General features: G+C 41.0%; 1 protein-coding gene across 7 annotated transcripts in view; it reads right to left on the bottom strand.

Annotated features, from left to right (window-relative positions):
- DHX32 (DEAH-box helicase 32 (putative)) overlaps positions 1–21571 on the bottom strand; it is a 58317-nt gene that overhangs the window by 21455 nt on the left and 15291 nt on the right. For 2 of the 7 annotated variants that reach the window (XM_014832042.3, XM_044748828.2), the window contains exons 2-4: positions 15845–16368; positions 6990–7183; positions 885–1257 (exon numbers count right to left, since the gene is read on the bottom strand). In XM_014832042.3, the coding sequence (XP_014687528.1) occupies positions 885–1257; positions 6990–7183; positions 15845–16123 (846 nt within the window). In that variant the 5' untranslated portion in view covers positions 16124–16368. Of the gene's footprint in view, positions 1–884; positions 1258–6989; positions 7184–15844; positions 16369–18170; positions 18259–18728; positions 18910–21571 lie in introns of those variants that run through there. The other 5 variants (XM_014832043.3, XM_070481099.1, XM_070481106.1 and 2 more) reach the window with 5 other exon arrangements.

Genomic DNA, 21571 nt, shown 5'->3' with positions numbered 1-21571 from the left:
TCTGTTTAATCACTGGAATCACCACATATTTGGGTCACACTCTAAACACTAGTGCTTTTACTGAGTGAGATGATGGGTAGGGAAAAAAGGCCAGGAAATTAGCCTCTAAGAAGAAAGGTCTAATTCTTGAGATTCTGGAGGCTTTTAGATTCAGCCGACAGAGGATTAGAGAAAGAAGGCCAGCGTAGCTGTAACAAAAAAAACACAACCCCAAACGGCACCGTGACCCAATCAAAGCAGTAACAGGTGCTCAGAGGTACACTTCCAACCACAGGAGCCTCCGTACAGGGGGACAGCCTTCTGGGTGGGCGATAAATTCTATTTTCATGCCCAATACTCCACTGACTCTTTTAGGAAGACGTGTGAGAACTTTTTTCTTTCTCAACTCTGTGCCAAGTACTTAGGTTATATTCTTTATCCCCAGCAAATGCTCCTGGTCATAAGGAGGGAGCTGACAGTGCGACATGAGTCAGTGTGCATCTTCTCCACTGAGAAAACCCACAGCAAGCACGAGCAGCTCCACCTCTGCACTGCGGCAGCCCCAGATTCGACCCGGGTCTGGTGGATGGACGGGTCTGGTGGATGGACGTTAGCTCTGGAGATCATTTCCATAACCCCTCGAGATGCTGCACCCATTCTTTGTTTGCAGAACAGCATGTGACTTTAGAAACACTTCCTCGTTCTCCTTTCATCCCAGGTTTTATTTACCCTATTTAGGTTTCTTCTAAAGTATAAAAAAATGAGGTGTGTTGGAACCAAATATTTAAACAGTTAATTAGCAAACTGAAACCTGTATGTTAGTTATTAAAAGCTTCTCAACAAGGTTAAAAGGTTCCCAATAAGTAACCTTATTACTCTGTTAGGTTAGAATATTACTTACTTACTTGTTCACAGGCCAGAAAGACTACAATGTCACCCTTCTCACCAGAGTGGTGAATTTCAAAGATAAGGCGTAAGATAGACTCAAAAGACTCCTTTTGAGCCCCACTAAGGTACACAACCTCCACAGGGTGCTTATTTTTCACTTCTATGAGAGGCACATTTCCATAATAAGAACTGAGTTTGCTGATCAGGTGAGGTGAGGAGTTAACAATGAGCTTCAGTTCTGGTCTTGCTAGTAAAACATCTTTAAGAAGTCCAAGTAACACATCAGTTGCAATGCTTCTTTCATGTATATCATCTAAGATGATGACCCCATAGCTACCCAAAAAAGGATTGGACATCATTTCTCTCTGCAACATATCATCAGTACAATACCTACAAAGAAAAAACATTAAAGTTAGAATGCTCTTATGAAAAATAATACCAAAAAATGTCCTAACAAAAATGCCTTTCCTACATTCTTTTCTCTAAATCAAGAATTCTAAATCTTTACTGGGGCCAAGATTCCTTTAAGTTGATAAAATCTAGAGAGACCTTCAAAAGAAGAAAATACACATAAACAAATTTTAAACACAGTTTGCATATGTTCAGACCCCCTAAAGACCATTGCTGAACCGGAGGTTACAGACCTCCACCCTAAATGTTTATTACAGATATTAACAAGAGCTACATCTAATATTTGCTCTGAGTTTTTTAAACAAAGAAGTAATATGGCAAAATACCCTTGTCAGGGAAAAGTTCTCTTTCATCAACAGAAGAATTTTGAGTCAAAGTATGCACTTTTCAAAAAAAAGGATACAAGAATGCTGGCTCAGACTCACGGCCCAGCTAGTCCACCAATAGCTCTCTGTTGGTGGCATATTGTAGGACACAATATCAGCAAGAGGTTAGCGTCAACAAGTTTGAGATGCTGCCCAAATAATAAGCAAACAAAAGCATCTAGAAAGTGACCACCTATTTGAGGGCAGAATGCAAATTGGCCAACATTCCTGGAGGAGGAAGGGGTCATGAGTGATTTTAATGGAATTTTCCAGTAGTTCTTGGGATTTTATTTTTAAAAAGAATAATAAAAATGTATACCTATTAGTCATCCAGCACCATGCAAACATCCTTCTGACACTATTTACATATTTACCTATATTATTCCTTGAGGAAGCCAAGCCTATAAGTTTGCTACCCATTTAAGGTGTTTATTTCATTTGTCCTTGTACACGGCAGGTCTGAAGCTGCTCTTCTTAGGCAGGCCTGCTGCAAGACTGGCCCTTGGCTGGCATTTGGGAACCTCTAGGATTTGGGAGGGGTCTCACCATCCCCAGAACTGATAAAGGCTGCTCCCAGTGTTTACTGTCTGCACAAACAACACGGTTTAAACTGCTTTCCTTCTGGAAGTCTGGGATTTTGGAACACAGAAGGCAGAGGGTGCCTAGATGACCAGCCCCCCAAAAATATCCTGGGTAGGGAGTCTCTAATGAGTTTCCCTGGTGGACAAGATTTCACACATGTTGTCACAACTTACTGCTGGCGGAACTAAGCATGTCCTATGTAACTGCACCGGGATAGGGTGCTGGACGCTGTATATAACTATATATATACTGGATGCTTGCACGTGGTCTCCTCTGGACTTCAGCCCATGCACCTCTCCCTCTGATTTTGTTCTGTACTCTTTCATGGCAGTAAATCTGAGCTGTGAATGCTGAATCCTATGAGTTCTCCTAGCAAATCACCCAACTCGGGCTGGTCTTGGGGACCCTGATACAGTCCTCAACCCCTTTCAAGAAAGAAAAAAATGGACCAAACATATACTAAGTTCCTAGTGTGTGCCAGGCATTGTGTTGGTGCACACATTTCTCATTTCAGAATAAATCTTCAAGGCAGACATTACCATCTTATATTCATAAATGAGAAAACTGAGGTTCTGAAAGGTTAAGTACCCTGCCCAGGGTCATGAAGCCAGGGAGAGAGTCCAGATTCACACCTGCGTATCTATTACATCTCAGGTCAAATTAGAAAGATTGCTTCCTTGGCTTCCATGGTTTTGGTGATAAAGTCCATGTTCTCCCCCTCTGCAGCTTCCTGAGAACAGAACGTTTGCTCTCTGCCTTTCTTTTCATCCTTGTTCTCACCCTGTGTCTTACCAAATGAACAATGATGAACTGCTGATTATTCCTTTCCTTAAACTTAAAACAGAAAATATACAGAATACTACCATATTTCACTTTGGGCCAAGACACAAACAAACAGAGATGCATCTGAAGTCTAGCTTTCTGGTCGCCTTTTGCTGAGGTTAATTAGTATGATATAGTGATGTAAGTTACTACTGCCTCTTGTCTAAAAACAAGTTAATCTATGCTATTTCCTTAATGTCAGAAATTAAATCTCTGTTCTCTTCTCAGCAAAACTCATCGAAGCACTGATCTTATAGGAAGAAATGCTCCCCACAAAGCAGAGGAGGCATGTGTGTTATGTAAATATACCTGGGCTTAATTAAAAAGGAAGATGGTGACTTCCTTATAACTCTACTAGACTCAGCAAGAAGGCCTGGCCTTCCAGATGCTTATGTAATACTAAGGGAATACTAAGGTTCCATGCTAAAATTTACTACACAAACCTTCAATTTTTTACATAACAGAGAAATTTATTTCTTACCTTTATGTTAATAAGATTGTGTGTACAGTGCTTTAAAAAAGTGCTATTACTGATAACTATGTAAAAATACATGGCCAAGGTTTCAGGAAATGCAATTTATATTTTAAATTCTTAAAACTAAATTTCTGAAAGCTAAGAATATCATAAAATATAGAAAAGTTTTATTAATATTCTTTAAAATTATATATATTGAATCTGAGCTTAAAATTATATACATAGAATCTGAGTCATTCTTTTAAAATCAGTGTTCTAGAGGGTCAGTATTTGAAATCTATGTGTCACTTCTACAAGATATCTTGATAGCTAGTTCAGGAGACTATTTTAGTTTATAATATCCAGGTATCCACTGTTTTAAAAAGGCCAGAAAAAAGCTTAAAGAAGAACTAAGTTGTTATATGTAGCACCCAAAAAAATGGTAGTAGGCAAAAGAAGTGCTCATCACATGCCTAATGGATTAGGTTTGAAGGGGTTCCAAAGAAAACGAAAAAGTCAATACCAAATACAGAACACTGCCTCCCATAATCAATAGTCAACCTCAAATCCTCTCATTTAAAAGCTACTCAGTCTGAGTTTATTAAATATCACGGCCGGCATACATCTCCAGGAAGAGGAATTTGGTTCTAATTTGCCTTTATAATTATAAACACGGCTAACATGTACTGAGTGCTTACACGCGGCAGTCACACATCAGCTCAGTCAGACCTCACGACAAGCCGTGAGCAGGTATGTTAATCACTCCGTTTTACAGACGAGGAAGCATAAGCACAGAGAGGTTAGGTGACTGGTGCAAGGCTACAAGCGAGTAAGTGGTGGAGACACTCATTTTATAGCCATGTTGTCTTTTCTTCAGAGCACAGAACATCAGGAAGAAAATAAGGAATTATTTTCTTTGTCATACGGTGTTTTACAGTCGTTTTGGCCTCTTTGCCGTTACTCAAACCCTGTTAGCAACAAATCAGAGTATCTGCTGACTGCACTGGTTGGAGGATGTCAGGGTGGAAGAGAAGTACAGTGTCCTAGCAACAAGGGAACTGTAAAGTGAAGGTACAAAGACCTGAGAGGGCCAGGCAGCCCAGCCCAGGCAGAAGGAAACAGAACCCGCCCTGGCCAAAGCCGGCTGTGAACGCCCCTCCGAGTCAAAGGTGTCCTTGCAGTTGAGCCCCACCACATCCAAAAGCTATTTTCCATAGTAAGAAAGGAATGCCACACGGATAAGAACTAAATAATTTCAGCATAAACTGCAGTTCTTGCTTTGGCTGTCAGGATTGGATGCTTGCGGGGTTTTCACCACAAAGCAATCACTTGAAAGCCAAGTCCCAGCACATGAGAGATGTGCGCCAGGCGAGATGGGTCTCTGACCCACTCTGACAACAGTATTAAGTAAGCTCCACAATTATTGATCTCTGTGGCTTTCTCAAAAAAAATTATATATATAAATATATACACTTGATCTATATTAATTAAGATAAAAACATTCTAATATTTCACCTTAAAAGTGACTACATCCAGTCCTTTCCAAAAGGTTTCCAAAGTCTAGATGGCATTAAAGATATAAAAATACATGCACTAACTTTAGAACCTAGTCAGAGCTGTCCTTTAATTAAAGCCATGACCATTTGAGAGGCCACTTCAAAATGTAAAGGATAAAGAATGAATCCGCCGGGCCGGCCCCATGGCCGAGTGGTTAAGTTCGTGCGCTCCGGTTTGGCGGCCCAGAGTTTTGCTGGTTCAGATCCTGGGTGTGGACCTAGCACCGCTCATCAGGCCACGCTGAGGCAGCATCCCACATAGCACAACTAGAAGGACCTACAGCTAGAATAGACAACTATGTACTGGGGGGCTTTGGGGAGAAGAAGAAAAAAAAGACTGGCACTAGATGTTAGCTCAGGGCCAATCTTAAAAAAAAAGAACGAATCTGCCAAGCTTAGGGATCCTTCACCCTTTCAGGGATGTGTGTCCCGTCCAACTCTTCAGCTAATTTGTGAGTTCCTAAGAAGCAAGGAGGTTTTTACATTTCATTTGATTCACTCATGCACCATTTGCATAATAAATAATTTATAAACATATACTAATGTGACGACTCAGGGACATGGCTGCAATAATAGCAAAAGCTAAGATATCTTTAAGAAGTTCATATCGTAGTGCCATTGGTCAAAAGATTCCCCAGGGTTTGATACTAGCCTGAAGACCAATGTCTTCTATTTTTGAAGATAAACATTTGAAGGAAAGCAGCTTAGTACAAACCAAATGAGTTATACAGGTTTTCCCAATAGGAAAAAGCACTGCACCAGAGTCTATAGCAGCTGGCAGGGATGAGGCAACACTCCTTCCTTCCATTATCAAATCTGTTGAGCACGCTCCACAGGTCAAGCATGTCAGATACTGGGGAGGTGAGCACCCCTGCTATAGCGTGCTGTATTAGACTGTCCTGTACTACACTACACTGTACCACCCCATCCCTGTCACACCAGAGCCCAGCTTCCCCATGGTGTGCCAGGGCACGCTGGTGTGCCAGACAAATGGGTTGTAGATGTGCAGATCAGTGCTGCTCAAATACGTGTCTCCTCAGCCCCTGGAGCGGTCAGGCAGTGCCTGGGGCAGCTGAAGCCCTTGGGATGGTCATCTTTGGCTGCCGGCAGCTTTGTGCATTCCTTGAGGTGCGCTACACAGACGCTCTCACTTTCTACGTGGGCTATGATGTAAAACTCCTTAAGAGGCACTGGCAGTAATTTTTTCCAATTTTCCTTCTTTCTTTTTCTTTTCTCTTTTCTTCTGTGTGTTATGCTCTTGGGACCCTTTGTGCAAAGGAAACCTCACAATGAAGCTAAAACAAAAAAGAGATAAAAGAAGGATGTCTCTTTCCCACAACCTGTGGTAGCTACCAAGAAGGCTACTTGGAACCCTGAAAAGCAGTTTGAAAAACATTGGTCTGAATCGCTATGATGATGACTGATACCCAGTTATAAAGAAGCCCAGCAGAGCGTCTTCTAATTTACAGTACAGGAGGGTCAGGGAAGCCTTCCTGGAGAAGGTGACCCTTGCATGGAGTCTTGCATGACTAGGAGGAATTAGCCAAGCCCAGAAGAGGCATGGGCATTCCAAGCAGAGGGTGCATGGGCATACTGAGAACCACGTGTGTCAATGTGGCTGGCATACAGACAATTCATATGGACCCCTCATGAGGTGGAGCTTGAGAAGCACAAGCCTGAAGGTCTTTGGAGCCAATCTAACATGTCGTAGCTTTTTCCTGAGGATTATGGGGAGTCATGGAAGAAGTTTAGACAAGGAGTCCCTGATGGTGCCACTGTGGAAAAACAGATGGTGCATGTCAGGCTGGTGAGAGAGAGACCTCATTATTACACACACAGATGCTTACAACACTGAGTGCAAGAATACACTCTTCTAGGATTGTAGAACACGAGCCAAGAGTCAGTCAGAGCAGGTGAAACCCCCAAACCAACCTCAGGATTGTTTCGCTGCTACAGCAGTTCTCAAAAGGGATCACATAGCCAACTTCATGACCAATGTTAACATCCATTTCGTCTGCTACGCGTAGGGCGAGCTGAACTGCAGTCTGCTTGTGGACCTGTGTGCATACCACGCCCCCGTGCTGGTAGTGGATGGAAAGGCAATATTCAGCACACCACTGAGGAACCTTTACCAGGGAAAAATGAGACAGGATCAGCTGCTGCTATGAAACAAAAAACCAAGGGTTCAACTTAGAAATGATTTTTTTCTTTCACCAGTGGGCTGCATTACATCTTAGTTAGTGAAACTGAACAATCTGTGTTTCTGCATAGAGTTCTTACTAGTAAATAAAGCATTAACAGGGGTTAGCAGAGACTGAAAGTTTGACTCCCAGTGGAAAAAAAAAGGCAGATAAAAACAAAAGGCAAAATTTAAAAAATATTTTCAACCTCAGTTGTGTTTCTAAAAAGACTAATGTATTTATAGATTATAATTTTCTTTCTGGTCACAAGAAAGCTCCATCAAAAATATCGTTGGGGATATAAACTGCTGTGTTTTAGGCAATGTAAATATTAAATAGCATTTAGACGAAAAGTAGTGACTCAAAATTAAAGCATTTACATTTAAATCTAAATGATCATAACAAAATAATCAAATAAGCCTACTTAGCATTTCCCCGGTAATAAAAGCTAAAATACACTGGCATTTATCATCTAAATACAATGAAACATAAGTCCAGTGAGATAATCAACCAATCCATCCATATTTGGAAAGAGAATTCCAAGGCTGCTCTTGAGACATTTATTTTTAAAATTCTTTTATTGAAAATGTATTACGGATTAATTGGTTTTATCAAGGTCAATTGCGCAAGAATTATTATAGTAGAAAGTACTGAATTCATCTGTACACTACAATCTTAAGGCACTGTCAATAAAGTATGCTGTCTTACATGTATTTTTAAAATAAATCATTCTAAGAGTGCTTTTTAATAGATCTATGCTACTTAAAAGTTTTAACATTTTTAATTATCTTGAGATTTGCTACTTACTAGACCCATCATGGAATTCTTAGATTTTAATCCTCATAATTTGAAAAGTAAACATAACTTACCAGAAATCATAAGTAACTCCAAAATGAACAACTGCCATAGACTGCAAATTCCCACTGATTAAAAGTGCAGATGCACTCCCTCCATTGTAAGACAGGTGTCAGCCTTGTCAACGGGCTGCAAACTAATCAGTAATTATGTACTCAATGCCCACCTCTTTCTATAAAAGATGGACATTTAAGCTACTGAGCTCAGGAAACCTGGAATGGAGGCACGACACAGGAAAGAAGAGGGCACCCAGGGAAGTGGAGCCAGGAGCCCAGTCAGCCCGGCTCGTGGCCAGTTTGTTACCTGTGAGTCACAACTTCTCTAAGCTTCAGTCTCTTTCCCTCTAAAACAGGCTGAACAGATGAGAGCTGCCCTTCCAGTCTGAGCTTGTGCATATTCTCCATGAGCCTTGCTGCGACCCCTGCGACAGGGGATTCCCGTGTGCCTCCCGACAACCAGGTGCGCATCACGTTCCCGCAGAGGCTGGGCTGTTTTTGGTGTCTGCCCGCCCCACTGGACTAGGAGCTCTGCCCTGGTCACCAAGCAGTCCCAGTACTCAATAAACAGTTGTCGAACAAACAACTTAATCTCTTATACTTTCCAGAAACATTTTTTAATTCTATGATCCTATATACTCTACCTTGAATTGCTTCACAATCACCAGATCACCTAACTGGGAATTCACAAAGAATTTTCCATCTTCCTCATTCCCTAGCAAGTAATATTTTATTCTTGCCAAATCCTCACTTTTTAAACTGATTGCCTTCATGTCAGGGTCCACTAGCTAGGGGGCCTAGCCGAGGCCTCAAACATCATTCACGCGAAAAACTGTATTAAACTGCTCGTTTGAATCTTTGTCTCCCCACTAGACTGGAACAGATCCTTACGCTGCACATGTGTCGTTCATATTTGTCCCTAACACTTAACAGAGGACCTGACACATAATAGGGATAATAAATATTTGGATGGATAAATAAGGACATCATAATACCTGAAAAGAAGGGAGAGAAAGGCATGGGCTCAGGACTGAGCATGGGAGAGAAGTAACGAAACCAAGGGGTGTTCACTGGAAAGGAAGAATGAGCAGCACCCACTAGCAGACTAATTATGCATAAGAAGAAAACAAACACTCCAAGATTTCTAACTTAAAATACTAGAATAATGGCATCATTAGCGACAACAGGAAATGGAAAGTAAAATAAACTGAAATGAACGAAGCTAAACAGTGGCATAAAGTTCTTCTGGTGGGAGTGAGGAGCTGGGAGGGGAGGTAAACGACCTTTGGGAGGGTTAGGAAGGTGGTCAGTGTTAAGCTCATCTTGATGGGGGGACATCCAGGTGTAGCTATCCTGAGAGCAACTGAAAAGCAGGCCAGGAGCCCAAGGGAGGGGCCAGAGCTGGAGGTGGGGATAGAAGTCACAGAATTTCAGAGCTGCCAGGAATCTCTGGAAGGCACGTAGGCCACACCCTCACTTTACACAGGAGGAACTGGCTTAGAAACCAGGCTGCCAGTAAACAGCACAGCCAGGACTGACCCAAATCTTCCAATTCCTCGCCTAGTGTCGTTCCCACCATGCCACACTTGCCTCCAAGCATCTTTATACAAAGGTGGTAATTGAAGCCACTGAGATTCTCAGCAGTCAGCATTTTAAGTGACTTATTCTAGCCTAACGGCACTGTGAGGGGACAGTACTATGACGACAATGCTCCCTGTTTTACATAGCTGGAACTGTTGCTGAAATTACACCATCCAGTTTTATTAAAATACTTAGATATGCTCAGCCTGGTTATTAAGATCCAGCACAGCTGCTTTCAAACTTTGGAATTCCACAGATTCTAATGATTACGGGCCATGTTCCCCAGCTTCTGATTTTGTTTTTTGACTTCATTTCATTTATTTCTGTCTACTCACATAAGCAAATTCTCTAGGATTAGACTATTACAGTATGTTTATAACGGTATGAACCTCATAGAGGCCTGGCAATGCAATGAATATACCAATTCAACAGTCTTAATTTTCCTTTTTTGCCCTACTCCACAACAGAGCAAATTATTTCACCAATGAGGCAAAGAAATTAACTCAGAAATGGCAACAGCCCTACTCAATGTCAGGTAAAATAACCAGTGAAAGACTGAACAGATGCATATTGTGCTTATGCAGGGATGTCTGCTGACACATCCAAGGTAAGAAGTGTGCACAACTGGCAACTAACTGCAGAGAGCCGCTTGAGTGTGGCTCTGGCTACGAAGTAGCGCCCCTTTCAGTAACAGTTCCACAGGGGTGATACAGTAAGTAAGTGATGCAAATACCAACAGAAAAGGTGTCTCTGAACAGAAAGAGAGACACATGAAATCATCTGTCCTATTTTTACAATTTCCTTGCTTTTGCATACCTTCTGAATCACTCTAAGCAAGCTATGGCCCCCTGTGGAGTTTGACGCCTTAGCAAACTCAAAGTATTACCTGAAAAAAATTATGATTCAGCCAATGCTGGAAATGTGAACATTTCATAATTTCTAGGGACACTAAGATTACAGCTTCAGAGGCAACTCCTGCATTCTCTGCGCTTAGAATAAATACGGTACCAGTCCATGCCCTGATTCTGATTCTCCCCTGGGAGTGGCTTTCTCTTTGTCCCAACAGTACCTTACCCCTCTCGCCAATGAATTACGTGCCTGTTAGAGATTTCATTTCTACCTCTACAGTTTCTCTTTGGAAGATCTTCCCCCCACCCAGAACTTAGAAACATTCTAAGTTGGCACTATGAGAATTGGGAAAGCTGAAATCCCCGCATCTTTCTGTCAACCATTTGGCTTGACCTTTTTTCAGAGAGAAATACTGAATTCTAGGCCACTTTGGCTGTGCCTTAAATAGCACTTTAGTACTGAGCAAAAGTCCTGGATTTGGTGAACAAAATAGGAAACTGTTCTTTTAACACATGAAAAAATAAACGTGTTTACAAATTTGCCCGGGAGTTTTGGCAATAGACAACACCCAAATTCATATATTTGGTCTAGAACCTCTCCCTACTAGAAATAACCACTCCAAATATTTTTATTCTGAACTCGTCTAATGATTTTTTCACATTCTCTCAATCCATCCTTTAAATGCCATTTTCTGGACTGTATGGTGTGCCCAATGTGTGAAAGCCTGACAGTGAGGCTTGCCCTGCGTCTGTTCCAGTGCCCGCCTGGACCTGCCTCAGCGCAGGCAAGACAGGCAATCAGTGTAGAGTGGACAGCGAGAATGTGTGTCCTCGGCTCTTATCTGCTACCTGAAAGGAAACCATGGGGACTCTGGCCAACCTGCTGCTATGAGTAGGTAAGAGGAGTCCTCTGAGTAACAAAAATCTAATCTACATCAAGGCTTTATCAAGTACAGTCAGTAACTGGAGTTCTACAGTGGTACAAATTGAGAAAGCAAAGCAAAGATGCTCCACTCCTGACTACAGGCAACAGGCATGGAGGGTGGGCTGCTGGATTCTGGGAGAGCTGGGGCCCAGGGTCCTCAGAGTGAGCCTGATCCAGATCAGACAGGGAGAGCAGCAGCAGCATCAAGCATCTATGTCTGGTCTCATCGCTGTCACTGTGGCTGGAGGACATCCACGAGAGTTACCCTAATGTAGGACTTCTTGTCCTTTCATCCACTGCTAGAGACTGTTGTACCTCATCTAATGGATATAGGAACAAATGAAGCGAGACAAAAAGTCATCTGCGACACACAATGCTACTACTAAACACATCCTAGCCCCAAAGGCCCCCAGCCCTCATTATATCACTTAGTCTGCCCATGACGCTGGATCCTCTTCTGGATCACCAAGGCTGCAGCGAGTGCCAAGGTCCCAATCACTCACTTTCATTTCAGTACCAGAATCATGGAAACCAAAAGTTGGAGGGAACCTTAAGGACCACCAACTGACCCAAAGGCATGAATCCCTACAACAACATTCCTGCAGAGCACCCACGCCTGAGCACGCTCCTAAGGCTACCCAACGTGAACCAACACGTCAGAATACGTTACTGAGGAGTGGGTGCCCTCCTGAATTAAATGTCACACAATCCCTGGGTATCACAGTTCATACATATCTTGGCATTGAGTGACTACGGGTAGAATCTACCAGCAGAAAATGGTGGACAAGTTGACTCAACTGATAAGGCGAAGATGCTTTTTACCATACAGCTTCTTAATTTAGGTTAAATCTCAGTTACGTCAGGCTTATTCACCTCACTCACCCACCCATTTCACAGAAAATTTCAGGACAAAAGGTAGAGAAAGAGAAGCAAGTAAAATAGATAGTTATAAAAATATTTCATTCCCTTTCAGGCTTTTTCATAAACCTGCCCCAAAAAAGGTAATAGGAAAAGGCTCTATAAACATATGAAAAGTTGCCCTCTTTTCCCTAGGACAGTCACACAATAGCCTTCATCCCATCTCTACCAAAGAAAGATGACATTTTTAGGATCCAGCAAGATCCCTGTTGTCCTCTTTGGAAGGCCGGGTCTAAAGACAAGCTTTTCTGTGAAAGCTTTAAAACGCTGAGGAACAAGAAAACAGTCTTGGAAGCTCTTTAAAAAATAACCAAATTGTTTCCAGAGTTAAGAAAACAATCAATGCTCCCACTATTTAAATTAGTTTTAGAATAGGCTGATTTTCTTATCACTTGAGTAATATTTTGATTTCTCCCACCCTGAAGATACACACTGCCTTCTCACTTAACAGAAAACAAACATGACTTATTTAAATGATCCAGAAGTTAAAGATGACAGGAGAAATCATTGCTAGGTATTAATATAACATGTTCCCTAATATAGGATAATAATTCTTGCCCTTAAAGACCAAAACTTCTAAAACAAAACTCAAGGAGTATAATTTTAAAGTTTTTTGTTTTTTGCTTACAATAGTGCGGATTAGCAATTCTGAAACTACGTTAGGAGTATTCTAAGATTAAACAAGTAAAGATATTGTGAATAATGAGAGCTAGGTTTCTCACAGTTAGAGAAGGGAATTACAAATGTGGAAATGGAGAAGGCAGTGCTGAACTGGAATCAGAGGCGTCAGTATGAACTCATGTTTTTTAAGACACAGAAAGATAGAAACAGATAAAACAGAAGTGTATAGAGAGAAATAAATATACACAGAGAAATAGAAAGAAACAGAGAAATAGAGAAAGAAAAATAGAAAGAGCTAGAGACATAAAGAGAAACGGAGAGTTACAGAGATAGACAGACAGATCTGTGTGTACACACCCACACACATTTACTTCCTTGATCTGTCCAAAGAGAGGGGCTACAAGTAACGAGAAGCCAATGGCAATGGGCACTGAGTGCCCAGATCTTGGTTTCTACATATAAATCTCCACTAAAAAGAATCGGGGCTCCTTGAGAAAAATGGCTGTTTCTAAGGCTGGAACAAGTAACATGTTAGATGAGCCTGTATCATTTTTCCGGGCTAGAAAGCAAAGAAGTGTTCAAAGGATTATGGGGACATGTCAAAAGGACACAGAAGTCATCTTGAAGGAGTTCCCACTGGCTGCATCAGGGACAATTTGAGCAACAAAGTAAATGGGCTCAGTAATAAATTATAAGCCACAGAATAAAATAAGAATTTATGAGTCTACACTGACATAAATAAATGAATAAATAAGAGAAAGCTCAAGTTTACAGAAGAATTCCAAAGATTAAATGTAGAAGGAATGCCAGAATTAGAAAAATCACCATTTGGTTACCACCAGGGTAATAATGTCCCAAAGGTTAGAATCACCAAAGGATGTTAAATCCAGCAGGTGAATGCATGTGAGAAGTGTACTTGACACAGTCTCAAAGTATCTCCCCATAACTATTAAATGACAGGGGGAAAACAGTAATTTTACAATAAGAACAAGAAAGTCACCACCTTGACAAGTTATCAAACTTAACATCACCAGTCATGGGAAAAAACTCTTCTGCCTCCTGATATGATGCACTGAGGAGGACACCACAGCGTCTGTGGTCTTCCTGCCACAAATGCATAACTGGACTCTAATCCTAAGGACACGTCAGACAAACTCAAACTGAGGGATGTTGCACAAAATACCTAACTTGTACTCTTCAAAAATGTCAAGGAATGAAAGACAAGGAAAGACTGAGGAGCTGTTTCAGATTAGATGCGATTAAAGAGAGATGACAACTAGATGCACTATAATTTTGGATTGGATTCTGGACTAAAAATATATTTCTTATTATAAAGGCCATTAGTGGAAAAATTGATGAAATCTGAATGTCCATAAGTTAAATAATTGAAATGTCAATATTACAGTCCTGATTTTGATAAGTATATTGTGGCTATGCCCTGGTTTCAGTAAATACTCGCTCAAGTATTTGGAGGCAAAGGGCATCCTATCATCAAGTTACTCCTAAAACATTCAGAACAAAAATGCGTGTGTGTGTGTGTGTGTGTGTCTGTGTCTGTGTAGAGAAAGAGAGAAGGACAAAACAAATGTGGTAAAATGTTAACCTTTTTAACTAGGGGAATCTGGGTGAACAATATACGGAAAACCTTTGTACTATTTTTGCAACTTGTCTGTAAGTCTGAAATTACAGTAAAATAAAAACTTTAATTTATTTAACTTGCCATTTGTCCACAGAAACCAGGAAAAGTACACTCATTCAGTTTTCATCATTAGCTTCTTGTGACAAATCATTCATTGTAACAATAACTCTTCACGACAAGTAACAAATCATAATAAACCCTTGATATCGGCAGCTATAAATTAAAGAAAAAAAGACGCTTACCACCCATCCCTCCTCTCTTCAAGTTATGTTCGGAACAAATAAGCCCCAGAGGTAAGAAACAACTTGGGAGCAGCAATGTATAGTGGAAAGTGTTCTTATAATTCCAGCTCGGAAAGTTACATGACATTCATCAGACAAACTATGAAATCCCTCTGGGCCACAGTTTCCTTATCTGAAAAATGAAGGGTTTCTAACAGGTCATCTTTGTGGTCTATTCTAATTCTTACATCATAAGAATCTAGAAGTGAATTTTATAATAAAAATGCTTATTGCTTGCTTTATAATTTAAGAGTAAAATATAGATCTCACTAAAATCAAAACTTGAAGTTCAAATATAACAACAACAAACTGGACAATAAGTATTCATTAACTATCTACCCTAATTCTTTCCTCCATATTAGATCCCAAAGTGTGTGACCCTGGGCCTGGATTATATTTGGCCCCTCGGTTATTTCTTATAGTCAGGAAGATGAGAATTTCCTTGTGCTTTTTATTTTCTATAGCTTAACCACCCCAACAAGCATGTCCACACATCTTGATGATGAGACTGTTGAGCATTTAAATATGGCAATTAATCCCCAGATCTATGGCAGGCAAATAACATCTATCACATCCTTTATAATACATGCAATGAGATAATTTGAATGGACTTTTTCTACTATCCTAGAAAAAATTCAGTGGTACACTCAACACAATCAATAGCGACAGAAGTATTAACTGTTATTCAGCTGGATTTAATAAATAAAATTAGATAAGTAACTTGTTGTGCCTGAATTGTGCCTTTTTTGCTTTGTTTTGTTTTTTTTTGTTTTAAATAATATTACTATTAAAACAGAACACTGTGCTGTGACACTGTTAATTATTTAAGTAATAAAAAAGTACAATCATTATTAAGACAGAATACTGCTGTAACACTGTAATTATTTAAGTAACAAAAAAGTACAACATATAAAGCAAATGGTTTTTTGTAGTGACTACTCACCTGAGAGCTCTTGCCACATTTAGCATCCCCTGAAATGATCACAATTTGATTTTGAAGCAAATTCTCCATAAAGGAGTATTTTTCTTTCCATATTGGAAGATCTTCTCTTTCTTTCAGAAGTTTATAATAACGCGATGAATACGGCAATCCATCGAAAGGGTTTAGTTCCAAATCCTCACAAGCCAAACTCCCCTCCTCATCCCCATCGCTGGAATCGAGGGATTCGGGGAAATAGCGTTTTTCAGAGGAAGAGTTCAGACGTTCCAGTTCTCCTTCCATCTCGTCCAGGAGCGAGCTTAAGCAGCTGACATTCCACAATCAAGTTTCTCCTACCAATAACCCACCGGAATCAGGGTTGAAAAGTCTATTTATACAAACTCAGATGGCCCAATCTCTGAGACTTCAGTCCAAGGTTTCAGCAGGCTCAATTCCTCAAGACCACATCTACTCTTTGCTGCGTTACCTAGGGTGCTGGCTCACCTCAGCACTCTTTAGCGTATTAAGTGACTGTCAATAAAACCACGCTAAAAAGCAAACAAACAAAAAGAACGAAAATCAGGTACACATACAAGAAGACATTTAAAAGAAGGAGCATAGGCATTCAAAACCAAAGCATTGTTTTTTCTAACTGGTTACTGTCTGTCATTTCTGCTGTTTAAAAGACCTGGAATAACTCAGGCTAGCGCTTAAAGTTCGGTCGGCTGCAATTTTTTCCTGGCTGGTTTGGAAAATGATTCCACCCTAGACCTGGTGCTCTCGGCCTGACCTCTATCACAAGCCCCTGCGTCTTGATTGACATTGAATAGAAAGCAACAGGGGGACATTGTGATTGTGAGGCTCAATCATGTGGTCACTAATCTCACTACAAAAGAGATGCTGGACCCTATAAAAGAGAAAATCGTGAGGGTCTGGTGAGTGCTCCCCTAACATTGGTTATAAAAAAGTCTCTTTTTTAAATTGAGAAATCCTCGCACTTTTTAAAGAAGAAAAATTTTTTTAAAACTTTTCATTTTACAGTTGCTTATGTCAGTTTACAAAGTCAAATGAGGGAAGTGAATTTATTATTTTTTCCATCTGAGACTATGGCTAGCTTGTATTAATAAGGTCTTTTGTTTAACTGAACCAGAAATTTCAAGCATAATTTCTTGAGATTTCTGGGTCCTGAGTCCAACGTGTCACATACAAGAGGCAATAAAAGACAGCATTGAATTTAAACAAAGACGAGAAATTATCTAAGAAAAAGCAAAATTTACACCAGTTTCGAATTCCCTACATGTCAGGTAAGGAGTTGTTCCTCTTCCAATCAACAGCGATTTTTAAAAAATCCAATCAATATTGCTCGAAATAAGCCCCTTTTCTCATTAACCAGGTAGAAATTAAAAAGACAGAGAAAGTCAAGTAAAAAAGAACAAATCATAAAATACAGCTCATGATATTTTATCACTCACTCTTTTTTTACAACACCCTATTTATCATTAACTATTGCTTTAGAATTAGTGGGCTCAAAAGGAGAGCTCCTAACCAAAAGTAATAAAAATACTCCTTTGGTCAAGCCAGGCTCCAGGAAACACCCACTCACTCAAGAAACACTTGAGTGCCTTCTCAGGGCTTAAATTAATAAACTAGGCATAGACACAGAGGCAGGATCTTCTGAGGGTAGGACCAAGAGCAGGACAGAACTTTTAAAAACTCACACACAAGTGGGCTGAAAGAGGGAGAAGCTAATAACCAGAGGGAGGAAAGGACTTTCCAGCTCCATGCAGGGAGAATTCTTCAACATTCATTCTGAAAGCCATTGTTTCAAAAGTAAAATGGAATTATAATGGTGTGATAACACAAGTGTACCAGGGATTAACTTCACAACTCTTCACTGCACAGGTTAGACTCGATCCACAGAACTGCTCCAAGAAACACAACAGCTTGAGATCGCAGGACAAGCCAACTTTGAGAAGGATCCAAGAATCAGAAAATTCTACTCCCCAAAAGATAAGTTAACATGTATTTTATATTCAGTTTTTCTTTTGTTTTGGCGAGAATCCCTTCCACGGGTTCTCATCCTACATGTACGTTAAATTGCTGTTATTACAACCAACAATTGGCTTAGGTACTATTTTTTGAACTATTTTACCTTAAAAAAAAAGCACAGCTATTATTTTTTACCAAATATATGCTCTTGAGATGTTTCTCTTAATTTTATAACACTCCCTAAAAGTGTAATAATCTTATAAGTAAAGTAAAATCTTACTTAAGAAGTATTGACCACTTTGAACCCTCAGGAACAGTCAGGTTTTCTGAATAGCTGTCTTTCTAGAGATCTAAGGCTCACCTGGGCTCTTCTTCACACACACAGTGTGTACAGATGCAAGACCCACTTCTCTGTTACAGTGGATTAAAGATGGCCACAGATCCTTGCCACCACCCCCTGGAGAGGGAGAGTCTATTTTTTCTCCCTTGAGTCTGAGCTGGCCCTGTGACTCACCAGGACCAAAAGCATGCAGTGAAGCGATGCTGAACCACTGTCAAGGCATTCTCATGCTTGAAACACTCCCTCTTGGAACTGGTTAGCTGTCCTTCTGGGACACCCAAGCTACATAAAGAGGACACTGGAAAGAGACCAAAGCTCAGCTACCATTGAGAGAAAGTACAGACCACCAACCATGTGGCTGAGCCCTGAAAGATGCTTCAGCCCAGTCAAGCCACCAGATGACCAGAGGCCCAGCTAACGTGACACCCAACAGAAGTAGCACCTATAGGAGCCCAGTCAATGTAAAGAATCCAGAGAAGGAATTCATGGTCACCTTGGTGTAATCTCCTAAGTTCCAGGGTGATTTGTCTTGCCACAACAGATAACCAAACTTCGCCTAATAAAAGAGAGTGTACTCACAATTTAACTTTTTCTTCCTGCCTCAGGGTCACCGTTACATCAGCTCTTATAACAGAATGATGTCCTCAGATTTCCTTGAAGTGTCCAGGGGTCAAAGGCCAGACTGCCACCCCGGAGCCCTGCTTTTCTCCAGGGATTCAGTACCCACATCACACTGCAGTCTGCATGCTTACCCCGTGAGGCCCTTCTCCGCCTTCTAACCTGCTCTGCTACCTGGCGCAGTAGGAACCAGTTGGGCTTGTTTGACAGAAATTCTTGCAAAGGTTGAGTCCACGAAGGGCTCTATATTGAATCCAGTGAGTCTGAGGGACAAAGCTATGAAGTTTGCGACACCTGTTTTGACTACTCAGAGGGACTTTTTGCTGCTATATAGTTTGAGTTCCAGATCTGGAGGGAGGACGGGCTGAGACCCAACTCTGAGTTTTGAGCCACTGACTCCCATAATACATACACACCTCTCCTCATTTACCCTACAACGGGCATGAGCTATGTCAGTGTTTTCTCCTAGATGTAATTAAATATTTACAAGAGATTCGTGTCTTGGCCTTTGGCAAATTTAATAGTATCAACCTAAACAAGGGAAAACAAATAATGTGGTGGGTTACATGTCATTCAATATAAAATTTAATAAAAATTGTCCTGTTATCAGGATAAATTATATTCCATTACAAGAATTTTAAGTCTGAAAGATTGGCATTTGCTCCTTTGTAAAGCTATCCTACATGGATATTGTAGATTGCATAAGCTGTCAAGGACTGCCCTTTGAAGTGCATCTATTACAACTCTTAAATGAGCATTTATGAAAAAAAACACCTCTAATATAATATGATACGAGCTCAACAAGACAGAATCAGAAGTTGCCGTAAGATGAGCTGTGTCTGAGTCATTTATATGTGCTTGGCTCTGGACCAGTAATGCTAGAAAAATAGTTCACAATAAAAGAAGGATAAAGTCTGCAAGCGATCAAGTGAAACACGACGGTGAAACTTGTCCTGAGCAACTTTTCTGTTTCACTGTTCGATGCTCCTCTTGTGTATTTTCCTGTGTTTAATATAAATGCATTCTTCACACCTGGCAAATTCTCAAATGTACAATTGGAGCACTTTGCAGAGATCTGGAGATTTCCTAACATTGTCTCTGGACCTCTTCCCTGGTCTCTCTAACAGGCCTGTATGATCTGATCTAGTTTCACAGCTTTACTGACATCCATATGGGGAGGACTCCCATTCACACATCCTGCCAAGCCTCTCCCCTAAACTTCAATCAAGTATTCAACCACCTCCTCGTCATCTCCCATTTGGATATTTAATAGGCATTTCAAACTTTACATGTCCAAAACTGAGCTCCCCAAATCCACCCCAAAGCCTCAAACCTGGTCTTCCCATCTCAGTTAATTCCTTCTTTTTGATTGCTCAGACCAAAAAATTTGATGTTATTCTTTATTTTTCTTTATCTCAAATCCCACATCTGATCCAACAGATTCTGCCTAGCAGAATAAACGGCCTCCAAAGATGTGCGTATCGTAATGCCTGGAATCTGTAACTATGTACTATGCATGGCAGAAGATTTGACTAAATTAAGGACCCTGGGATGGGGGACTATCCACATGGTCCAATCTAACCCTAAGAGTCTTAAAATCAGAGAACCTTTCCCAGCTATGGTCAAAGGGAGATATGCTTACGAAGGAGTGGTCAGAGAATACTAACGCTGTTGGCTCTGAAGATGGAGGGAAGGGGCCATAAGCTAAGGAGTGATGGGGGTGACCTCTAGAAGCTGGAAAAGGCCGGGAAAGAGAGTCTCTCCTAGCGTCTCCAGAAAGGAACACAGCTCTACCAACACCTTGGTTTTCGCCCACGGAGACCCATGATGGACTTCCAACCTACGGGACCGTAGCATAATAATAAATTACACTACGTTTGTGGTAATCTGTTACAGGAACAATAGAAAGCCAATACATGTCAGTTCTACCTTTGAAATATATCAATAACGCCATAACCTCCACTGTGAACATGTGGTCTGAGCCATCATCCTCTCACCTGGATTACGGCAATAGCCTCCTGACTGGTCGTCTTGTTCCCACTCTGAGCAACTTTCAGTCAATTCTCAACCCAGGAGTCAGAGTGCTCCTGTTCAAGTCAGCTCATATGTCCTCTACTCAAGTCTCCAATGGCTTCCCACCTCACCTCACTCCGAGGAACAGTCTAAATACTTCACAAGGTCCACAAGCCCTCCGGGATCTGGAACCATTGGTGGTCTGCCCTCATTTCCAACAGCCGCCTCTCTTGCTCACTCTTCTCTACCACACTCACACCACAGCACGTGCCTGCCACAGGGACTTTGTGCTCGCTCTGTCTGAAGAGTCCTTACTTCGGATATCCACACAGCTAGCTCCCTTACTTCGTTAGAGCTCTTTATCAAACGTTAACTCGGTGAGGGCTTCCCCGCCACCTGGCCACCGCGTCTAAACTTTCAACCACACCCCCATGCCCAAAACAGACTTCCTAGGCTCTTTTTCTCGTTTTTTCTCCTTAACACTCACCACAATGTAATGTACATTTTACCTCATTATTTTGTTCACAGTTGGTGGCCCCAACCAGAATGTGGGCACCATCAGTGGGGATTTGTGTCTGTTTCGCTCACTCGTCTACAACAGAGCCTGGCACATAGTAAGCATTCAATTAATATCTGTTGAGTGAATGAACGATGTTAGCACTTCAGGGATACTTATGTTCAGCTTTCTGAGTTGTCCTATATTCTTAGTGACCAAGTCCTTTAAAACCCCTTAGGACTCTGCTCCTTCCATTTCCCTAGTCCCTCATGCCAAGATGCCATGACAAATGACA

This window comes from Equus asinus, chromosome 2 (genome assembly GCF_041296235.1).
Source record: "Equus asinus isolate D_3611 breed Donkey chromosome 2, EquAss-T2T_v2, whole genome shotgun sequence".
NCBI lineage: Eukaryota > Metazoa > Chordata > Mammalia > Perissodactyla > Equidae > Equus > Equus asinus.
The sequence above is the reverse complement of the archived record's forward strand: the minus strand, read 5'-3'. Positions and strand labels throughout refer to the sequence as shown.